The sequence below is a fragment of the Hyperoodon ampullatus genome (assembly GCF_949752795.1).
Source record: "Hyperoodon ampullatus genome assembly, chromosome: 1".
NCBI classification, from domain to species: Eukaryota; Metazoa; Chordata; class Mammalia; order Artiodactyla; family Ziphiidae; genus Hyperoodon; species Hyperoodon ampullatus.
Window position 1 is genome coordinate 128,658,935 of NC_136914.1, and position 19,531 is coordinate 128,678,465.

At 51.7% G+C, this 19,531-nt stretch overlaps 1 protein-coding gene and 1 long non-coding RNA gene across 2 annotated transcripts; one reads left to right on the plus strand and one right to left on the minus strand.

The window, feature by feature from the left end:
- Positions 1-5,469: 5,469 nt before the first annotated feature.
- Positions 5,470-6,789, minus strand: LOC307048542. The gene is made up of 2 exons (XR_013810710.1): positions 6,654-6,789; positions 5,470-5,766 (listed from the first exon to the last, which is right to left on the minus strand). It is a non-coding gene; the product is annotated as an uncharacterized lncRNA (long non-coding RNA).
- A 73-nt stretch (positions 6,790-6,862) lies between these two features.
- GRPEL1 (GrpE like 1, mitochondrial) lies at positions 6,863-19,329 on the plus strand (the record flags this gene model as incomplete). The annotated part of the gene is made up of 4 exons (XM_079706745.1): positions 6,863-6,957; positions 9,367-9,529; positions 10,875-10,956; positions 18,675-19,329. The coding sequence occupies 4 exons, from the start codon at positions 6,863-6,865 to the stop codon at positions 19,019-19,021; spliced, it is 687 nt and encodes a 228-aa protein (XP_079562871.1). The 3' UTR covers positions 19,022-19,329.
- Between the last annotated feature and the right edge of the window lie 202 nt (positions 19,330-19,531).

The following is a 19,531-nucleotide window of genomic DNA, read 5'->3' on the forward strand; positions in this document are numbered from 1 at the left end:
GATTGGCCCTGCCTGGGTCACATGGCCAGTCCTTGGACCAACCACAGTTGCCAAAAGGATGGGCATCTATAAAAGCCTGGGTCTCAGGTACAGCCTTCTGCTCAGTCTGTCACAAAAAGAAGGGAATTGAAACACACGCTGGGAAGTTCAAACAAAACAAAAAAAGCCAGTTGTAATTGTTGATTACAAAACAAGAGAAAACAACCACAGGGGCCACAGGATTCAATGAGTGAAAGTTCCTGATGCACTGGAAGAGGCCCTGGCACACAGTAGGTCCTCAACATGGGACAGAGAACATGCAAATGAGGTTCCCTTCCCCCAGCTGTCACCACCACCCCCCACCAGCAGAAAATCCTCCTCAAAAAACACTTTAAAACATTGTGCATGTTTTTTGAACCCAGTTTTTGAGAAACAGTATCTGGACCGAAGCATGTTTGCTTTGTACTCAAGATGCTTCTTGTTCAGAAATGAAACTCAGAACCAGCCATCTGTAGAATATGAAACTGGGCAGATGGGCAGAGGCCCAGCAGGAGGGCAGGGAAGCCGGCCGGGAGTGGACGGGCTTCTCCCTGGGGTCCCAGCCCCAGCCAGGCTCCGATCAGCTTTTCTACTGCCTTGGAACGCTGGTCTTGTCTCTGTTGAAAGGAAAATCTTCAGTTTTGAAAACTCACCTTAGAGAAAGTGCTTTCTGGGGTTCCACACCTAAGGGAAAAGCAGTCAAATCCGTGAAGCAGCTATAACTTTAATCATATCATGGAGAGGGAAACAATTCTCATGTGGTCATGAAAGGGAAGTTTTCTCCCCAGACTTCATGAAGCCCTTATTCATACATCCACTCACCTACGGGCACTTGCACTGAGCCCCAGGGGCTGTCATGAGCTGTTGAAATCCACTGAACATAAAACAGACCCCTCCTGCCCTCATGGAGCTTCCGTTCTGGTCAAGAGAGGCCCACGGAGGATGAGACGAATAAGCAAGACAGATCTGCAGCGGGATGGACTGGTAGGGCGGGGGGATGTGGACAGGGGGAGCAAATGCTGGAAGAACCAGGCTGTCTGGCCAGGCGCATAGTGACCCAGTGTCCCAGCTTGCAGCCCCTTCCATGGCCCGCTGAGGACAAAAGGGGGCTGAGCTCGGGGCTGGGCTCCCCCGCCAAGCCCTGCAAGCCAAGTCCTCATGGAGAGCACCTCTTTCTAACTGGCACAAAGACACCCCAGGGGCTAATGGTGGCCACCGTGCCTGCTATGAGCTAGTGGACGTCAGAGGGCACAGAGGAGAGGGCAGGTGGGTCCCAACGTGGGGCTGGCCTCGTAGCCGGGACTGCGCGGGCTGGGAGCACTCTGTGCAGCGAGGACTGGAACAGAATAGACTGGGTGGTACCACCGGGGGGGTGTGGTGGCAGGGGCTGGAGGTGGACCTGTCCCCAAGGCCGAGCAGCAGGACCTGCTGACAGACGGGGTGTCGGGGGTGAGAGTGGGAGGACCCCAGGGGTTTGGGCCAGAGATGGGGGCTGTGGTCAAGCGGGGTTGAGGGATTAGGGGTGGGGTGTGGGCCCGGGACAGACCCGGGCTCAAACCCTGGTTCCAGCATGCATTGGCTATGGACTTCACCTCTCTGGGCCTCAGTTTATCAATCAGTGGGGTGGGGAGAACGAGCAGAGCCTAGAACTCGGGGGTGTTGAATGAGAGGATGGAGAACCCACCCTCGCGGCCTGGTGAGAGCATGGACCTGGCTCGTAGGAGGGGTTTGCTCCAATCCCTGGGATGTCAGGGAGGGGGTCCCCCATACCCAGAGGGAGTGGAGGGTCACAGAAGACCCCAGGTGGAGCTGTTGCTGGTGTCCCCAAGCATCCTTTCTCCTCTGCGGGACTAGAATTTTAAGCTGGGAAGGAATCACTAGGAACAAAGACCTCCTTCCCAGACTCCCTTGCAGCTAGGTGTGGCCATGTGACTAAGGCCAATAGCTGATATGGTACCTGGCACCCTGGCAACCTCCTTAGAAGACTCCTGCAGTGCGGCCTTTCCCTCCCCTCACCTCTGCCAGCCTGCTGTTTGAGATATCGCTGTCAGGACCAGAGATCCATCCTCACCGTGAGGGCGAGGGCCTTGCCCTGGGGAGGGCAGAGCTGCGAGCAGGAAGGAGCCTGGGCCCCTGAGGACCTGGAGCCACAGAGCCACCTGGACTTTTGCAGATGGGGGAAATAAACTTTTCTGGTTTGCTTTGGTTCCTGATCCAGGAGGGCTTAGGGATAAGAGCAGGGGCAGATGTGCCCGCTGCTTCCATGGCTGCCCTGTGTGCACCCTGCATCCATGTCCATGTTTCCTGACAGGCACCCGAGGCCACTAGTGGCAGGGGAAGGAGGTTCCTAAGCACCCCGGGTTCAGCCACAGCTCCTGGGAGCCCCTCTGCCCTCGAGCCCTGCTCGTGGGAAGCCCGGGCTTTTCCCAATAAGTGTCATTAGCCTCGTGTTACAGGCAAGGGACCCAATCATCTCTGCTCATCACAGGGTCATGGCTGTCACCTCAAGATGCCTCTGGCTCTAGTTCTGGGTTTGTGATCAATCCAAGGTCAGGGTCAAGAGGAGACAGAGAGTGCAGGTGCCCAAGGTCCCAACAGGGATGAGAAAGAGGAACTCAGGAGGGAAAGGCTAATAGTCCTACACTCTCCTACCATCTACATTTTGTAACATTTCTATGATGAGCATCCATTATTTTTATAATGAGAAACTGTCCCTCCTGCCAACCCGCAGCCTTTGCACCCTTCTGACTTTTCTTCTCGCTAATGGCTGATTCGACGGACACACAGGAGAGTTCCAATTACAGTGGGCTTGTGATGAACAATTTAATCAGCCTCGGATTCAAACTCCCTCTGATGTCCAAGGGCTCTTTAAGACACTCTCCTCGGGATTGGGGAGTTTGCCGCTGCTCTCTCCTTCCCTGACCTTCTAGTGTCTCTGTGGGAGGAACTGATGGTGCTGAGGGCTGCACCTGAGCCATACCTGGAGGCCACTAGTTCCAGGCAGCTGCTCTCGGGGAAGCGGCTGCTAGTTAACGTGTTTGCTCGTTCCTCATGCAACTGATCGGGCTATTTCTACAGGAAGTCATTTCAGCTTGAACATCTGTGGCCCCTTCTGGTGGCATTTTCTTACCAAGAACATGCATTTCAGTTTGGAGCCCGTGTGCTTGGGAGGAATGTCGGTGAAATCTGCTGCCGGTTTCAGGTCCTTCTTCCAGGAAAGTCTCTTAACTGGGGAGCCCGTTTCCTCCAGGTGAAGGTTTCTATTTGGTGGGGGTCTCCTGTAGCACGGAAACAAATGAACAAAAAAACAAAAGTGGGCCAAGAATAAGACCCCATGACGGGAATGGGAACAAGGTTTATGGTTACTCCGTTCTGTGTACTGAGATCCCAAAAACAGATAAAGTGGAGAGGAGAGAAGTAATGCCCCTCAAAAGGCCAGGCTGGGCTGTGGTCTGGGGACCCACGCAGATGGCCTGTGGAGTCCAGTGCCCTGAGAGAGCAGATCTGAGGCCCTCACGTCCTCGCTGGTGGCCAGAGGGGGGCCGCCGTCTGCTCCCTGAGGCCACCTTCTCACTCCCCCATCGATCAGCAGTGATTCGAGTCTTTCTCATGCTGTGAAGCTCTCTGCCTCGGCCTCCTGGAGGAAACTCTCTGCTTTGAAAGCGCTCACCAGGGTCAAGCCCACCAGATACTCTCCATGAAGGTCACTGACTTGACACGCCAACTACATCTGCAAAGCCTCTTCACAGCAGCATCTAGATTAGTGTTTGACTGAATAACCAGAGGATGGGTATCTTGGGCCCATCTTTAGAATTCTGTCCACCACACCCATCATAGCCATATATATATTCTTTAATTTGCTTATTTCAGAGTTAAAGGATGAAATTCCATGCTCCAGCTGAGGGACAATAATAATAATAATAATAAAGATGACAATACACCTTATGGCAGCAGCCAACATTCTGATGAGGGTTCTGGCCCTGATGGTCACATGGGCTGGGATTAGTCGGGAAAAACAGGCAAGAGCTCTGCCTTTTTCCAAGTGTGTGACGAACCTGGCCCATCCCCTGTCCCCCCATCACCGCAGGGCAGGCTGGTCCAGAAGAGGACACCTGCACGGAGCCTGGCACTTGCGGGCACTCAGCTGTCATGAGCATCACACCCACAGCCCACATGCTGTTGTGCCTTCTGCACAACCTTCTCCTGAGGACATTTTCTTTTAAACACAACCCCATCCTTTTTGGGGGCACCATGGGCTGTTTAGCTTGCTCTTCCTGCACCCCCTGTCCGGGCCACCCACTCTCTTTGCTAGAAATTCGTTCCAAGGGCTGATGCAGGAGTCTTCCACACAGGCAGCTTCATCTCTGCGTGCTGATGACTTGCAATGAGGTGACAAAGAAGTTCCAGACTTCAGGGAACTACCTGAGCAGGCTCCCAAGAGCGTAGTTCCCAATGCTGCCACAAGGTGGCAGCACAGACAGGCCTCTGTTGCGGAAAATCTGCCGTTTTGGATGTAATAGTAGATCTGGGGCCTGGCCTCTCGGCTGTCCTGTACGGACCAGGGATTCAGTGTCCCAGAAACATCGCCACTGCAACAGCCAGTGCTTGTCTCTGTCTCAGGACACAGCGGTTACCACTGTTGATCGTCCCCATGCTGCTCTGTGAGCTATTTACAGCAGGATTCCCATCTGATTCCCTTGAGCCCTAAGAGTTAGGAAATGAATAGTTGTACCTCTTTTAAACCTCACAATAAATGATATAATCCCAGGTCTACGCGGAGGGGATCAATGCTGAGAGCAATTAAATGACTTTCCCAAGGTCACAGCCAATGAGAAACATGACATGTTTTAAATTTAAAAAAAATTTTTTTGGAGTATAGTTGATTTACAATGTTGTGTTAGTTTCAGGTGTACAGCAACGTGATTCAGTTATATATATACCTGTATTCATTCTTTTTCAGAGTCTTTTCCCATATAGGTTATTACAGAATATTGAGCAGAGTTCCCTGTGCTCTACAGTAGGTCCTCGTTGGTTATCTGTTTTATACATAGTAGTGTCTGTATGCTAATCCCAAGCTCCTAATTTATCTCTCCCCCTGACATGTTTTACATTTTATTACAGAAAACTTCGGGGCTTCCCTGGTGGCACAGTGGTTAAGAATCCGCCTGCCAATGCAGGGGACAGGGGTTCGAGCCCTGGTCCGGGAAGACCCCACATGCCGCGGTGCAACAAAGCCCGTGCGCCACAACTACTGAGACTGCGCTCTAGAGCCCACGAGCCACAACTACTGAAGCCGGCGTGCCTCAACTACTGAAGCCCACGCGCCTAGAGCCCATGCTCCAAAACAAGAGAAGCCACCCCAATGAGAAGCCTGCGTGTCGCAACGAAGAGTAGCCCCCGCTCGCCGCAACTAGAGAAAACCCGCGCTTAGCAACGAAGACCCAATGCAGCCAAAAATTAATTAATTTAAAGAAAAAACAAAAAAACCCCAAATATGACATGCAGGCAGCACTGCACTTGGGACACCACGGGCTCCAGCCCCGGGATCTCAGGGACGCCGCAGGCTCCAGTCCTCCATCCCGGCGGAGAGACAGCAGGCCAGGCAGTGCTGAAGCAGGGGCCAGGCAGTGCTGAAGCAGGGGCCAGGCCAGAGCTCCCAGGGCGCCTCGCTGCAGGGACAGCAGCTGAGGGACACCTCCTCTTCCAGCACCTCGGCTCCTTCGTGGCACATGATACGGTAGCACTGACCTTTGATAGATTAACGAAAACATTTGGATTTATGAGCTTTGGCTGTGTCCCCAGAGCCTTCTTCGGTGCTGTTCGCATCTTGTTATGCTTTGTGCTTTACTCTGATAAAACTGAAGAAGAGCGCAAAGAGAAATCAACACACCCCCAATTCCCCTCACCCAGCACCAACGCCGCCGTGCTGTGTCACATCTGCCTCCTGGGTTTTGGTTTTCGCGTTAATAAAACTGACAGGTAGGGCTTCCCTGGTGGCGCATTGGTTGAGAGTCCGCCTGCCGATGCAGGGGACACGGGTAGATCCCACATGCCGCGGAGCGGCTGGGCCCGTGAGCCATGGCTGCTGAGCCTGCGCGTCCGGAGCCTGTGCTCCGCAACGGGAGAGGCCACAACAGTGAGGGGCCCGCGTACCGCAAAAAAAACCCCAAAAAACTGACAGGTAGCGATGGAGTCCCCTCCGGCCACCAGCCCTCGCCCCTTCCCCCTCCTCCGCCGCCGCGGAGCCGCAGGAAGGACGGGCGGTGCTCCCCTAACACTGTTTTAACCGACATTTTTAAAGTCCTGCGGTTGCCCGTGGACGTGCTTTTGTCGTTGGCCTATTTGCATTTAGCCCACACTGAGTGCCCGGTGCCCGGCAGGGTTCCAGGAGCTCGCGCTGCAAGGGAGAACGGGACAAATGCAAGCCCCGGCGCATCGCCGACCCCCAAAAGAATGGGCGGCCCGAATCGTGCAACGCGCGACCAGACAGGAAAGTCGACTACCCCTTCTCTGCGCTCCCTAGTCCGCACTTCCGGCGTTCCACCCCATGCTCCCTCCCTATTGGTTCTTCCTTTGACCTCGCCCCTCCGCGGAGAGTCTCCTCCCACGGTTTCCTTCACCTTTCACCTCCTCACCTTCTCGGGCTTGGAAGGCCTCAGACCCCGTCCACCGGGGGAGGGGAGAGTACGCCTCCAAGACCGGCAATTAGTGGTGAGTATGATCTGTCCATCAGAGGAGAAGCGGTGGTGGATTGGCTGAGGGGAAGTAGTTGGGCGGGGGAAGGAAGCACAGAGTCTGCGCGAGTGGCCTGGTGGCCAAGGGAACGCGCCAGCCGCCTCCGCGCATGCTCCCTGCGCGCGCAGGCCCGGCGGCAGTGATGGCGGCTCGGTGCGTGAGGCTGGCGCGGCACAGCCTCCCGGCTTTGGCGTTGTCTCTCAGGTAAGGGGCGCTGGCTGCCCGGGCTGAGGAAGGGCGCGGTGCGCGTGCCGCCCCCGTCCGCTCCGACCCGAGCCCTGCCCGGCTCCGGCCCGGGCGCTGTGGGCGGCGGTTCCCCCACGCGGGGCGCGGACACCGCGGGGCTGCCCTGCGGCCTCGCTGCCCGTGCGGCGGGCCCGGGGAGGGTGGGACGGCGCCCCGCACGAGCCCGAGGCCGCGCCGAGCCGCCCGCGAGCCCAGGCCGGCGCGAGGCGGCCGCGTGTGCGGGTTCCCGGGGCGCGGGGCGGCGGCGCGCTGGCTCCTTCCGCTCGGCCCGAGTCCTCGTCAACCTCCGCGTGCCCCGGAGCCTGAGGTCAGAAGGGCAGCGGCGCCTGCCCCGCCGTGGGGACAGCGGCTTATTTAGACAAGAGCGGCGACTCCGCGGCGGGGGTCACGAGGCAGTGCCCTCACCTTGGCTTTTCTTCTTCGTGTTTTTTTTTTAAACCTGCGGTTTCTGCTTTTTCAAAGTCTAGCCTCATAAGTTAGTTTAGCGAGTGCTTAGCACCTTCTGCGTTGGGGGAGCTTCCCAGAACCCGGTTATCTGGTAGAAGACAGATTGGGTAGAAGCTGCGCAGAGCAGGAGCTGGGCTTTCCCCGCAGGAGCTGCTTGAGTGATGGGGAGACCGGGCCGGGCAGCGTGGACTACGGTAGTGCGCGGGGATGCAGCTGCGATTCCAGCCCGATACATGGTGTAGAACTGTGTGGGAACAAGCCCACCTGGAAAGCCCGAGTGAAAAGGCCTCTTCGCTCAAGTAATTTGTGATTTTTGTACCTGGAATTAGTTGCCAGGACAGCGTGAATTTCTCCTCTGAGAACTGGGTTTGTGGCAAGAGGCTCAAGTTGCGGAGTCTAGAGAACTGAATTGTATGCGTAGCTTTCGGAGTAACTGAGCCCCCGGAGCCTCCGTCTCCCTCCCTGCAATGCAAAGCAAAGCAAAGCAAGACTTGCTCTGGCTGCTGCGGGAGCCTCTGGAGCTCCAGGACGGCGTCGGCAGAGCTGAGGTGAACTGCAGAATGGCGGTGACTGTCGCACCCAGAGGTCAGAATATCTAGGAAGAAAGGCAGGCCTCACAGCAGCACACTCAGTTTTCAGATTATCAGTTTTTTTCATCACGAAAGTAAAAATAACAGTAAAAAGGTTATTGCATCTCACCCTCAGGGTAATAGAGTAATGTAATGAATTCTCTTATTGCTCTCTGCGGGCCTCAGACACATGTACCTACACAGGATTTCTGGTTTGAGTTTATAAAAGCGGGGTCGTGTTTTGTGCATTTCTCTAAGTTGCATTTCTTCCTGCACAGTACACCCGTGGTGTAGCCAAAAGATGGCAGTTTAACATATTCTATTTGGTAGCTGCTCAGTATTCCAGATCATGGAAGTAACAGCTTGTTCAGCCATCTCCTTCTGACCAGCGATCTGTTTCCAGTTGCTGTAAACATCCTTGTACATATGTTCTGTGTACTTCTAGCTTTCCTGTTCATTGAGGCAGTTTTTTTTAATCTGGGAAGAAATTGCATGTAGTTTATTTTCAGGTTGGACTGTGGCATAATTAAGAGCTCCACTGGACTTGGTGCAGAGATGTGTATCATTCCTTAATGGCTTTGTGGCCTTGAGTTTATCACTTAACCTTTTTCACGTGGGGATCAGATTGGCTAATACTTTAAGTTCCTTGCAGCATTAGTTTTAGAGCTCTTTGTATTTCCCCTGTACATACCATCCCCATGCTTTCCAACCTCCATGCCTTTGTCCAAGCCCTTCCCTCTTCCTGAAGTGCATCTCTCTCATCCATTCCTGACTCTGTATGTGAACTCTTACTTATCCTTCAAAATCCCGCTGCACAAACCCTTTCATTGCCTTCCATTTCCCCAAAGCTAGAAATATTCTACTCTGAGCCTCCTGAAGTGCATGGTTCCTCTTTTATCACTTTCAAACCCCACATTATGGTTCTTTGTGTGTAGATATCTTTTTTGCATGACCGAAGTACCCTGTGGGCAAGATCTCTGCCCCTCCAGCTTTGTAATCAGCATCAGCACTGGGCCTCACCTCCAGTAGCAGCTACTGCATTGCTATGTCGTGGGGCTGGGTGACCATATCTCAGAAGGAGATGTTTAAAGTGGGGAGAAGAGGAGGTTAGTACCATAGCCTTGGTACACTGACATACTAGTTTAGGCATGTGTTGCAGAAGACTTTATATCAACAAACAGCTTCTATACATCATATGCAGTTTGCCTTTATTGGGTCTAAAATAAATCCTTTCTCCCCCATGAGTCAGTAGCAAACAGTTTTAAGTTCTTTGATTTCTGAAGTCATACATCTGACTTTACGAAGCAAAAAAACCATGATCTTAATTTCTAGCGTGTGGACTTGTCTTTAGGTCCTCTCCTCGGCTGCTGTGCACAGCTACAAAACAGAAGAACAATGGCCAGAACTTGGAAGAGGACATGGGTCAGAATGAACAGAAGACAGATCTGCCCTCTGCAGAGAAGACACTGATGGAAGAGAAGGTCAAGCTGGAAGAGCAGCTAAAGGAGACCATGGTAAGGTTGCGGGCTCTCGTGGGTAGCGTGGGCTTTCGAACTCCAGGTGAGTGTTTTCCGAGGACGTCTGGCCAGCCTCCGTGACAACAGAGACAGAGGCCAGACAAATCGCATCATTGTCCAAGGACTACGGCTGGGTCCTAGAACAAGTTATTACCGGAGAAGGGATAGAACCCAAAGCCTGTGTGGCTCTGGTTGTCATGAGGGTCATCTCTATGTGCTACCTAGATTATATTGAATTAAGGCTTAAAACGGTCCTTACAGGTGATTCAGTAGGGCCCTTTAAGCTGGTCTTAGGGAAGGACAAGGATGGGGGCCAGAGGTACGGCCAGGTGGTGCTCTCCTAGGGAGGTAGGAGTTCTGTGAACTGATGAGTGATATGGATTAGGACCCCATGTGGAGAAGCATGAGTGGCACAAATGGAGCTCTGTAAGCATTTAAGAATGATAATATCAAATACCGTGTGCCGGGGCTGTTCTGACCCCTTTATTTATGTTAATTCTCACAACAGCCCTGTGAGTCAACCGTTAATATCCCTGTTTACAGATGAGGAAACTGAGGTCCAGGACGGTTTGGTAAACTTCCCAAGGTCACCTGGCCACTGAGTGGCAGGGCGAGGGCCTGAGCCTGGGAGGCCTTGCTCTTAACCACGGCTCTGGAATCGCCTGAAGGCTGAACACAGTAACCTGGGGCACACGAGAAATAGAAATTCCAGGAGATGGATGAGATTACAGGAAAAGTTGGTGCAAAATGAGGAAGATACCAGAATTCAGATGATTAGTACACAATAAATGTTTCAACTGAATCATATCTGGGCAATGTTAACAATACCAGAGGTTCATTGATGGGGTTTTTCCTCTTCTGTGGCGTAGAGGCCAAAGCTGTCCACTCAGGTTCGTTGTTCTCCTAGACGTCTCTTCAGGGTGTGGGAACTGAGGCGGGTCAGCCCCTAACCGGGGTTCTAGGATTCCCTTAAGTGGGAGATTCTTCTGAGGAAGGAATGAATGGTCCTTCCTTGAGGAGAACCATCGAACCGTGAGAAACTAGAAGCTTCTTCTCCTTGTCCTTTCCCAGCTATACACTGCGTGAGAGTGGCCTTGTGGGCTGTATGAATATGCGACACCTAGCCATCTTATTCCCCACGTGGTGGAAATAGTGACACAGGTTAATTTGTTTTCTGTTTATTAAGCAGCAGCTGTCTGTAACCCAAAATCTCCAACGTGATGATAGCTGTTATTTGTGTTTTGACTTGGAGTTTGTTACATCAGATATGCTTTCCTATGAATTTGTTCCATATTTAATTCATGTGAATCAGTCTTTCTCTCTCCCTTTCTTTTTTTTTAAGGAAAAGTATAAGCGAGCTTTAGCAGATACTGAGAACTTGCGGCAGAGGAGCCAAAAGTTGGTGGAGGAGGCGAAACTCTATGGTAACTTTCAACGTTACATGACGTCGACTGTGGGGAAACACGGGGCAAGGGAGGGGGTATCAGAGTGCCGGGCAAAGTGGCCAGCCCCAGTGGGGAGCCTGCTGGTTGCACTCCCTCCAGTTTTTGAGATGGGTCAGCCGTTGTCCAGAAGGAGCAAAATTGCCCTTATGACTCACACTCGGAGTGGTGAGCGTCATTCCTTCAGTGAGGAGTGTGTGCTTTGCTCTTCCACACAAAGACCTCAGTGTGAGCCTGCAGGTAACTAGCAGGTCGGCTCTGTGAGGTTCGGTTCCTTAGCTGGAGCAGCCCTAGCATTGGTCTCACTTAGGGCCTCCTCAGATCCTGTCTGCATTGTCATCTTTGTATGTTTCTGTCATCATCCTTCCCGTTTTTACAGTTGACATCAGTGAGGCTGAAATGACTTGCCGTTCAGCACAAACTTGGTAACGGCGCTGGCACTGAGTCCCGTCTCCCAACCCCAGATGTGTTGTGTTGATTACCCAAAAGGCTACCATTTGAGTACCTGTGGGGACGGAGCTTTCAGTGCCCCTGTTGTAGATGCAGAACCTCAGGTTCGACCTTGGGTGCTCACAGTGGAAAGTATTGATAAGAGACGAGTTCAACACAGAGAACAAATCTCTTTTTTTTTTTTTAATGAAGCATAGTTGATGTACAATGTTGTGTTAATTTCTGCTGTACAGCAGAGTGATTCAGTTATACATGTATATATTCCCCCCCCACCTTTTTTTTTTTTGGCGGTACGCGGGCCTCTCACTGTTGTGGCCTCTCCCGTTGCGGAGCACAGGCTCTGGCCGCTCAGGCTCAGCGGCCACGGCTCACGGGCCTAGCCACTCCGCGGCATGTGGGATCTTCCCAGACCGGGGCACGAACCCGTGTCCCCTCATCGGCAGGCGGACCCTCAACCACTGCACCACCAGGGAAGCCCTATATTCCCTTTTTTATATTCTTTTTTTTTTTTTTTTTAATAAATTTATTTATTTATTTTTGGCTGTGTTGGGTCCTTGGTTTTGTGCGAGGGCCTTCTCCAGTTGCGGCAAGCGGGGGCCACTCTTCATTGTGGTGCGCGGGCCCCTCACTGTTGTGACCTCTCTTGTTGCGGAGCACAGGCTCCAGATGCGCAGGTTCAGTAGTTGTGGCTCACAGGCCAAGTCACTCCACGGCATGTGGGATCTTCCAAGACCAGGACTCGAACCCGTGTCCCCCACATTGGTAGGCAGACTCTCAACCACTGCACCACCAGGGAAGCCCTCCCTTTTTTTTATATTCTTTTCCATTATGGTTTATCACAGGATATTGAATGTAATTCCCTGTGCTCTACAGTAGGATCTTGTTGTTTATCCATTCCATATATAATAGTTCGCATCTGCTCATCCTAAACTCCCACTCCATCCCTTCCCCACCCCCCTGCCTTGTCCACCACAAGTCTGTTCTCTCTGATTCTGTTTCTGTTTCATAGATAGGTTCATTTGTGCCATACTTTAGAATCCACATATAAGTGATATCATATGGTATTTGTCTTCCTCTTTCTGACTTACTTCACTTGGTATGATAATCTCTAGTTGCATCTGTGTTGCTGCAAATGGCATAATTTCGTTCTGTTTTTTATGGCTGAGTCATATTCCATTGAATATACATATATACCACATCTTCTTTATCCATTCATCTGTCATTGAACATTTCCATGTTTCCATGTCTTGGCTATTGTAAGTGGTGCAGCTGTGAACATAGGAGTGCATGTATCGTTTTGAATTATGGTTTTGTCTGGATGTATGCCCACGAGTGGGATTGCTGGGTCATATGGTAATTCTAGTTTTAGTTTTTTTTTTTTTTTTTTTTTTTTTTTTTTTTTGCGGTGTGCGGGCCTCTCACTGCTGTGGCCTCTCCCGTTGCGGAGCACAGGCTCCGGACGCGCAGGCTCAGCGGCCACGGCTCACGGGCCCAGCCGCTCCGCGGCATGTGGGATCCTCCCGGACCGGGGCACGAACCCGTGTCCCCTGCATCGGCAGGCGGACTCCCAACCACTGCGCCACCAGGGAAGCCCTAGTTTTAGTTTTTTGAGGAGCCTCCATACTGTTCTCCATAGTAGCTGTACCAATTTACATTCCCACCAACAGTATAGGAGGGTTCCCTTTTCTCCACACCCTCTCCAGCATTTGTTATCTGTAGACTTTTTTTTTTTTTTTTTTTGCTGTATGCGGGCCTCTCACTGTTGTGGCCTCTCCTGTTGCGGAGCACAGGCTCCGGACGCACAGGCTCAGCGGCCATGGCTCACGGGCCCAGCCGCTCCGCGGCATGTGGGATCTTCCCGGACCAGGGCATGAACCCGCGTCCCCTGCATCGGCAGGTGGACTCTCAACCACTGCGCCACCAGGGAAGCCCTATTTGTAGACTTTTTAATGGTGGCCATTCTGACTGGTGTGAAGTGGTACCTCATTGTAGTTTTGATTTGCATTTCTCTAGTAATTAGTGATGTTGAGCATCTTTTCATGTGCTTATTGGCCATCTGTATGTCTTCTTTGGAGAAATGTCTATTTCGGTTTTCTGCCCATTTTTTGATTGAGTTGTTTGGTTTTTTGTTACTGAGTTTTATGAGCTGTTTGTATATTTTGGAGATTAAGCCCTTGTAGGTTGCATCATTTGCAAATATTTTCTTCCAGTCTGTATGTTGTCTTTTTGTTTTGTTTTTAGTTTCCTTTGCTGTGCTAAAGCTTGTAAGTTTGATAGGACCCATTTGTTTATTTTTGCTTTTATCTCTGTTGCCTTGGGAGACTGACATGAGAAAACATTGGTACAATTTATGTCAGAAAATGTTGCCTGGGCTTCCCTGGTGGCGCAGTGGTTGAGAGTCCGCCTGCCAATGCAGGGGATACGGGTTCATGTCCCGGTCTGGGAAGATCCCACATGCCGCGGAGCGGCTGGGCCTGTGAGCCATGGCCGCTGAGCCTGCGCGACCGGAGCCTGTGCTCCGCAACGGGAGAGGCCACAGCAGTGAGAGGCCTGCGTACCGCAAAAAAAAAAAAATTTGCCTGTGTTCTTTTGTAGGAGTTTTACGGTGTCTTGTCTTATATTTAGGTCTTTATTTAAGCCATTTTGAGTTTATTTGTGTGTATGGTGAGAGGGTGTGTTCTAACTTCATTGATTGACCTGTGGCTGTCCAACTCTCCTAACACTACTTGCTATAGAGACTGTCTTTTCTCCATTGAATATTCTTGCCTCCTTTGTCAAAGATTAATTGACCGTAGGTGTGTGGGTTTATTGCTGGGCTCTCTATTCTGTTCCATTGATCTATATGTTTGTCGTTGTGCCAGTACCATGCTGTTTTGATTACTGTAGCTTTGTAGTATTGTCTGAAGTCTGGGAGGGTTATGCCTCCAGCTTTGTTCTTTTTCCTCGGGATTGCTTTGGCAGTTCTGAGTCTTGTGGTTCCATATAAATTTTATGATTATTTGTTCTAGTTCTGTGGAAAATGTCATGGGTAATTTGATAGGGATCACGTTAAATCTGTAGATTGCTTTGGGTAGTATGGCCGTTTTAACAATGTTAATTTTTCCAGTCCAAGAGCACGGGATATCTTTCCATTTCTTTGAATCATCTTCAGTTTCCTTTACTAATGGTTTATAGTTCTCAGCATGTAAGTCTTTCACCTCCTTGTCAGGTTTATTCCTAAGTATTATTTGATGGGATTTAAGAGGTATTGGTTTTTTTTACTTTCCTTTTCTGATATTTCATTGTTAATGTGAAGAAATGTAGCCAGTTTCTGTATTTTAATCTTGTATCCTGCTACCTTGCTGAATACCTTTATCAGTGTTTTTTTTTTTTTTTGCGATACGCAGGCCTCTCACTGTTGTGGCCTCTCCCGTTGCGGAGCACAGGCTCTGGATGCTCAGGCTCAGCGGCCACGGCTCACGGGCCCAGCTGCTCCGCGGCATGTGGGATCCTCCCGGACCGGGGCACGAACCTGTGTCCCCTGCATCGGCAGGCGGACTCTCAACCACTGCGCCACCAGGGAAGCCCAGTTCTAGTAGTTTTTGTGTGGAGTCGTTAGGGTTTTCAAAATATAGTGTCATGTCATCTGCATATAATGACAATTCTATCTCTTCCCTACCATTTTGGATGCCTTTTGTTTCTTTTTCTTGTGTGATTCCTGTGGCTAGGACTTCCAATACTATGTTGAATGGAAGTGAAAGTGGGCATCCTTGTCTTGTTCCAGATTTTAGAGGGAAGGCTTTCAGCTTCTCACCATTGAGTATTATGTTGGCTGTTTGTCGTAAATAGCTTTAATTATGTTGAGGTGTTTTCTCGTTCCAATTTTAGTATATGTGCTGCCGAAGCGAGCACGAGGTGTTTTCTCTATACCTACTTTCATAAGAGTTTTTATCATGAATGGTTGTTGGATTTTATCAGATGCTTTTTCTGCATCTACTGAGATGATCATGTGGTTTTTGTCTTCTCTTTTGTTGATGTGGTGTATCGCATTGATTGATTTGCATATGTTGAACCATTCTTATGATCCTGGGGGTGAATCCAACTTGGTCATGGTATGTGATCTTTTTTTACGTGTTGTTGGATTCGGTTTGCTAACATTTTGTTGCAAATTTTTGCATCTGTATTCATCAAAGATATTGGCCTGTAATTTTCTTTTTTGGTAGTGTCTTTGTCTGGTTTTGGTATCAGGGTGATGGTGGCTTCATAGTGTCCTTCCTCTTCAGTCTTTTGGAAGAGTTTAAGAATTGGTATAGGTTCTTTGTGTGTTTGATAGAATTCGCCTGTGAAGCCACCTGGTCCTGGACTTTTGTTTGTAGTGAGTTTTTTTATTTTATTTATTTTTGGCTGCATTGGGTCTTTGTTGCTGCACACGGGCTTTCTCTAGTTGTGGCTAGTGGAGGTTACTCTTTGTCGTGGTGCACGGGCTTCCCCATTGTGGTGGCTTCTCTTGTGGAGCACAGGCTCTAGGCGTTTGGGCTCAGTAGTTGTGGCACGCGGGCTCTAGAGCACAGGCTCAGTAGTTGTGGCACATGGGCTTAGTTGCTCCACAGCATGTGGGATCTTCCCAGACCAGGGCTCGAACCCGTGTCCCCTGTGCCGGCAGGCGGATTCTTAACCACTGCACCACCAGGGAAGGCCCAAGGCCTGTTTTTAGTGTGGATGTCTGCCATCTCTTTCCTCGTCGTGTCCTGGGCATTATCCCCTTGACAGGAGGTGTGACTGGTGGTGTGGTGACCAGCGTCTGCACTCGATTTGAGCAGGGCCTCCTCTCTGCTCTGTGGTTGTCACAGCCCTGTTGGGGGCAGGTCCTGCTCCCTAGTTGTTGGAACAGAGGCCCCCAGATCCGTTTCTGAGCTGCCTTGTGGGGCAGGCAGGATTGGAGCACTCCCACTGGAAGGGAAGCCACTCAGTATCCCTCCGCCAGAACCATCTACCAGGGAGTGTGCTCTGTGGTGCCATCTGTCACCTGTTGTGCGGGCTCACAAAGTGCGCTGTTGTCACACTGCCCTCGGCCCCGCCTGCACTGTGGGAATGCAGGCAGTCGGCCCTGGGGTCCCTCAGGTGCTGTGTGCACAAAACCACCAGCATAGATCCACTGAGGTCAGGTACCAGGACCGGAGTAGTCATGCGCCTGGACCTGCCGTCGGAGCCGTGGGAGCAGCCCAGACCCCGGCCCTGCCTCTGTGCGTGCCCACAAAGCCCACAGCTGCAAAGGCCGGACCCGTCCCAGCTGCGGGAGCACCCTTTCCACTCGGATGTCCCGCACGTGCTGCTGAGTTGACAAGAGTCGGCGGCAGTGGCGTGGATCACACAGCTGCAGCGAGGGGGCTCTGTTTTCAGTCTCACCTCCGCGTGTGGGCAGCCCCCTAGCACTGGCACCTGGCGCTCCCAGAGCTCATAAAGGTGGCACCCAGCAAGAGGCTGCCATGGCGGGCCCCACCCTTCCCCTCGCGGGCCCCTTAACAACGGTGCTTCACTTCTTCTGGGAACACTCTTCGTTCCTGGATGCAGTCACCTCACCTCCTGTTCTTCCTCTTTCTGGTCATCCCCTGCACTGGCTGTGTGTCTGTCATGCTCCACGTGTCTGGGTTCTTCAGGGCTAGGAGCAGGCCTCCCCTCCTCCTCTCGCCGTCCCCCCTGCTGACTTGCCCTCCCACAGGTCTGAATGGCATCCACGCCCAGGTTCTCTTTTCCAGTTCAGACATTTCTTCTGCATTCTAGTCCTGTATGTCTTTACCTGGACGTCTCAGGGGTGTTTTAAACTGGATTCTCCCCTCTGCCTGTGCTTCCTCTCTTCCTCATTTGAGTAAATGCTACTGTTGCCCAGCGGGTGTTTAGGTCAGACAGGGAACTGCCCTCTCCTCCCTCAAGCTCACTCCCCTCCCATCCAGTGAGTGGTGATGCCTGGACTCTCGTTCATCCACTTGTCTCTGCTGCTTCCGCTGTGGTCCAGGCCAGCTTCAGCTCTTGCAGCCCTGCTCCACACCCCAGGCAGTGTGGCCACAGCAGACCTCTACCCATTCCACTGCCCCATCTGGAACCTGCAGCTACTCCGGGTCTGCATCTTCCTGGTAGGCTGGCCGCCCTCAGTTCCTCCAGTGTGTGGCTCCCTCCCGACCCTCCAGGCCTCAGTTCCCGGAACCCTCCTCCGCCTGCCCTGCCGATCCACGTCCCTTAGGTTAATAGGTCCTCAGCACTCAGAGTGCGCCTTGTGTAAGTATCGTTGTGATTGTACTTGGCACTTGTGTGACCATTTCCTACGTGTCTCAGAAACCATATGGGAACTAGCACAGGGTTCATCCTTAATAGACGCTCCCATCTTTATCGGATAGGTGGAATTTTAATTTCATTTTAAAGCAGTGGGGTGAAAACCCTGTGTGAAAGAGGAAAGCCTAAAACGAGCGCTGCCTCCTTCGAAGCACACAGCCTTCAAGATCCGAGAAGACTTGAGTGGGCCGCGCTAGAGCCTCACGGTTGCTGCGCTGCCGGGGCCAGGGTGGGGCGGGCCAGGGGAGCTGACCCCGTGTGCGCTTCTCATCCGCCCTGACCTCCTTCGTTCAGCAGCTGAAGCGTTGTCTTGGAACCACAAACGTTTGTATTTATGCGAAGTTTTTTAACACGTTATTTCTTCTGTTAGATAAAGGTTAAGGCTTGGGGTGCGTCTCGGTCAGTTTTACCCACGGGGCCAAATAATTGCTAACGTGTATCGAGTACTTAGTGTTCTAGGTGCTCTGAGTGTGTGTGGTTTTGTCCTCATAACCTCACTGTGTTAGGTACTGTTATCCCTGTTTTATAACCAAAGAAGCTGAGACCCAGAGGGGTTAACCGGATCACATGGGCAGTTCGGTGACAGCCAGGGATGTGGCCCCGGGCCCCATGCTCTTCAGCTGAGGCGGCCACCTGCGCCCCTTCCCGGCTCTACTGTCTGCGGGAACAATGTGCTCCGGGGTTTGCACGTTCTCTTAGCCTGGAGCAGGACTGATGGTGGTTCTGCAGGTATTAAGTTGCTGGTCTTTATACCTCATTAGCTTTTGTCTAAGCCCCAAAAAGGTATGTCTGTTTTTTAATCCAGCATTGAAATTCTAGGGCAAACTAGTGATTTGAAAAGGTGTCATTAAATACCCCACGTGTGACGTAAACGGGGCTTACAGTGTTGAGTTGCCCATGCAGTTGATACAGAATGCAAATGCTGTTCTTCTTTAACTTCGTAGGCATTCAGGGCTTCTGCAAGGACTTGCTGGAGGTGGCGGACATTCTGGAGAAGGCAACACAGTGTGTCCCGAAGGAGGAGATTAGAGACGATAACCCGCACCTGAAGAACCTCTACGAGGGGCTCGTGATGACTGAGGTGCAGATCCAGAAGGTGTTCAGGAAGCACGGCTTACTCCAGCTGAACCCCGTGGGGGCCAAGTTCGACCCCTACGAGCACGAGGCCTTGTTCCACACGCCGGTTGAGGGCAAGGAGCCGGGCACGGTGGCGCTCGTTAACAAAGTGGGGTACAAGCTGCACGGGCGCACCCTGAGACCCGCCCTGGTTGGGGTGGTGAAGGAGGCTTAGCGGCCCTCACGGGCTCCGGGGCTTTGTTACGATCACTCGCTGACTCAGGCCGCTTCATCTTTTCTCAGCTGTGGGTGCGTGCAACCTTTTCCTAAACCTTGTTGCCAGGCTTTAGTGACCAGTGGCTGGACAGTAAGTAAGCCAGTTGCACAGCTGTGTTAATGAACATTCGGGAGTTACTAGTTCCACGTGCTCACAGGACAGGCCGGCGGGATGCTACCGGACCCTAGGGTATCAGGAAAAACACCGTGTCTGCTCAAACTCTGGTGACGTCAGAGTATTTCAAATGAATAAAAGGTCTTCAGGAATCCTGCTGTTTGCTAGCTGGCTGCGCCGGCTGCACCGCGTCCTCTGCGTCTCACTGTAGCACGCGAGTTCCTGGACTGCTTAGCCCACCACCCGTCACTCAGTGAAGGCAAGGCAAGAGTTTAAACATTTTTCTTGCTAAGAAAAATTGTACAACACCCTTGGTGAAGAACGTGTTTGAGTTCGTTTATGATCAGTTACTGT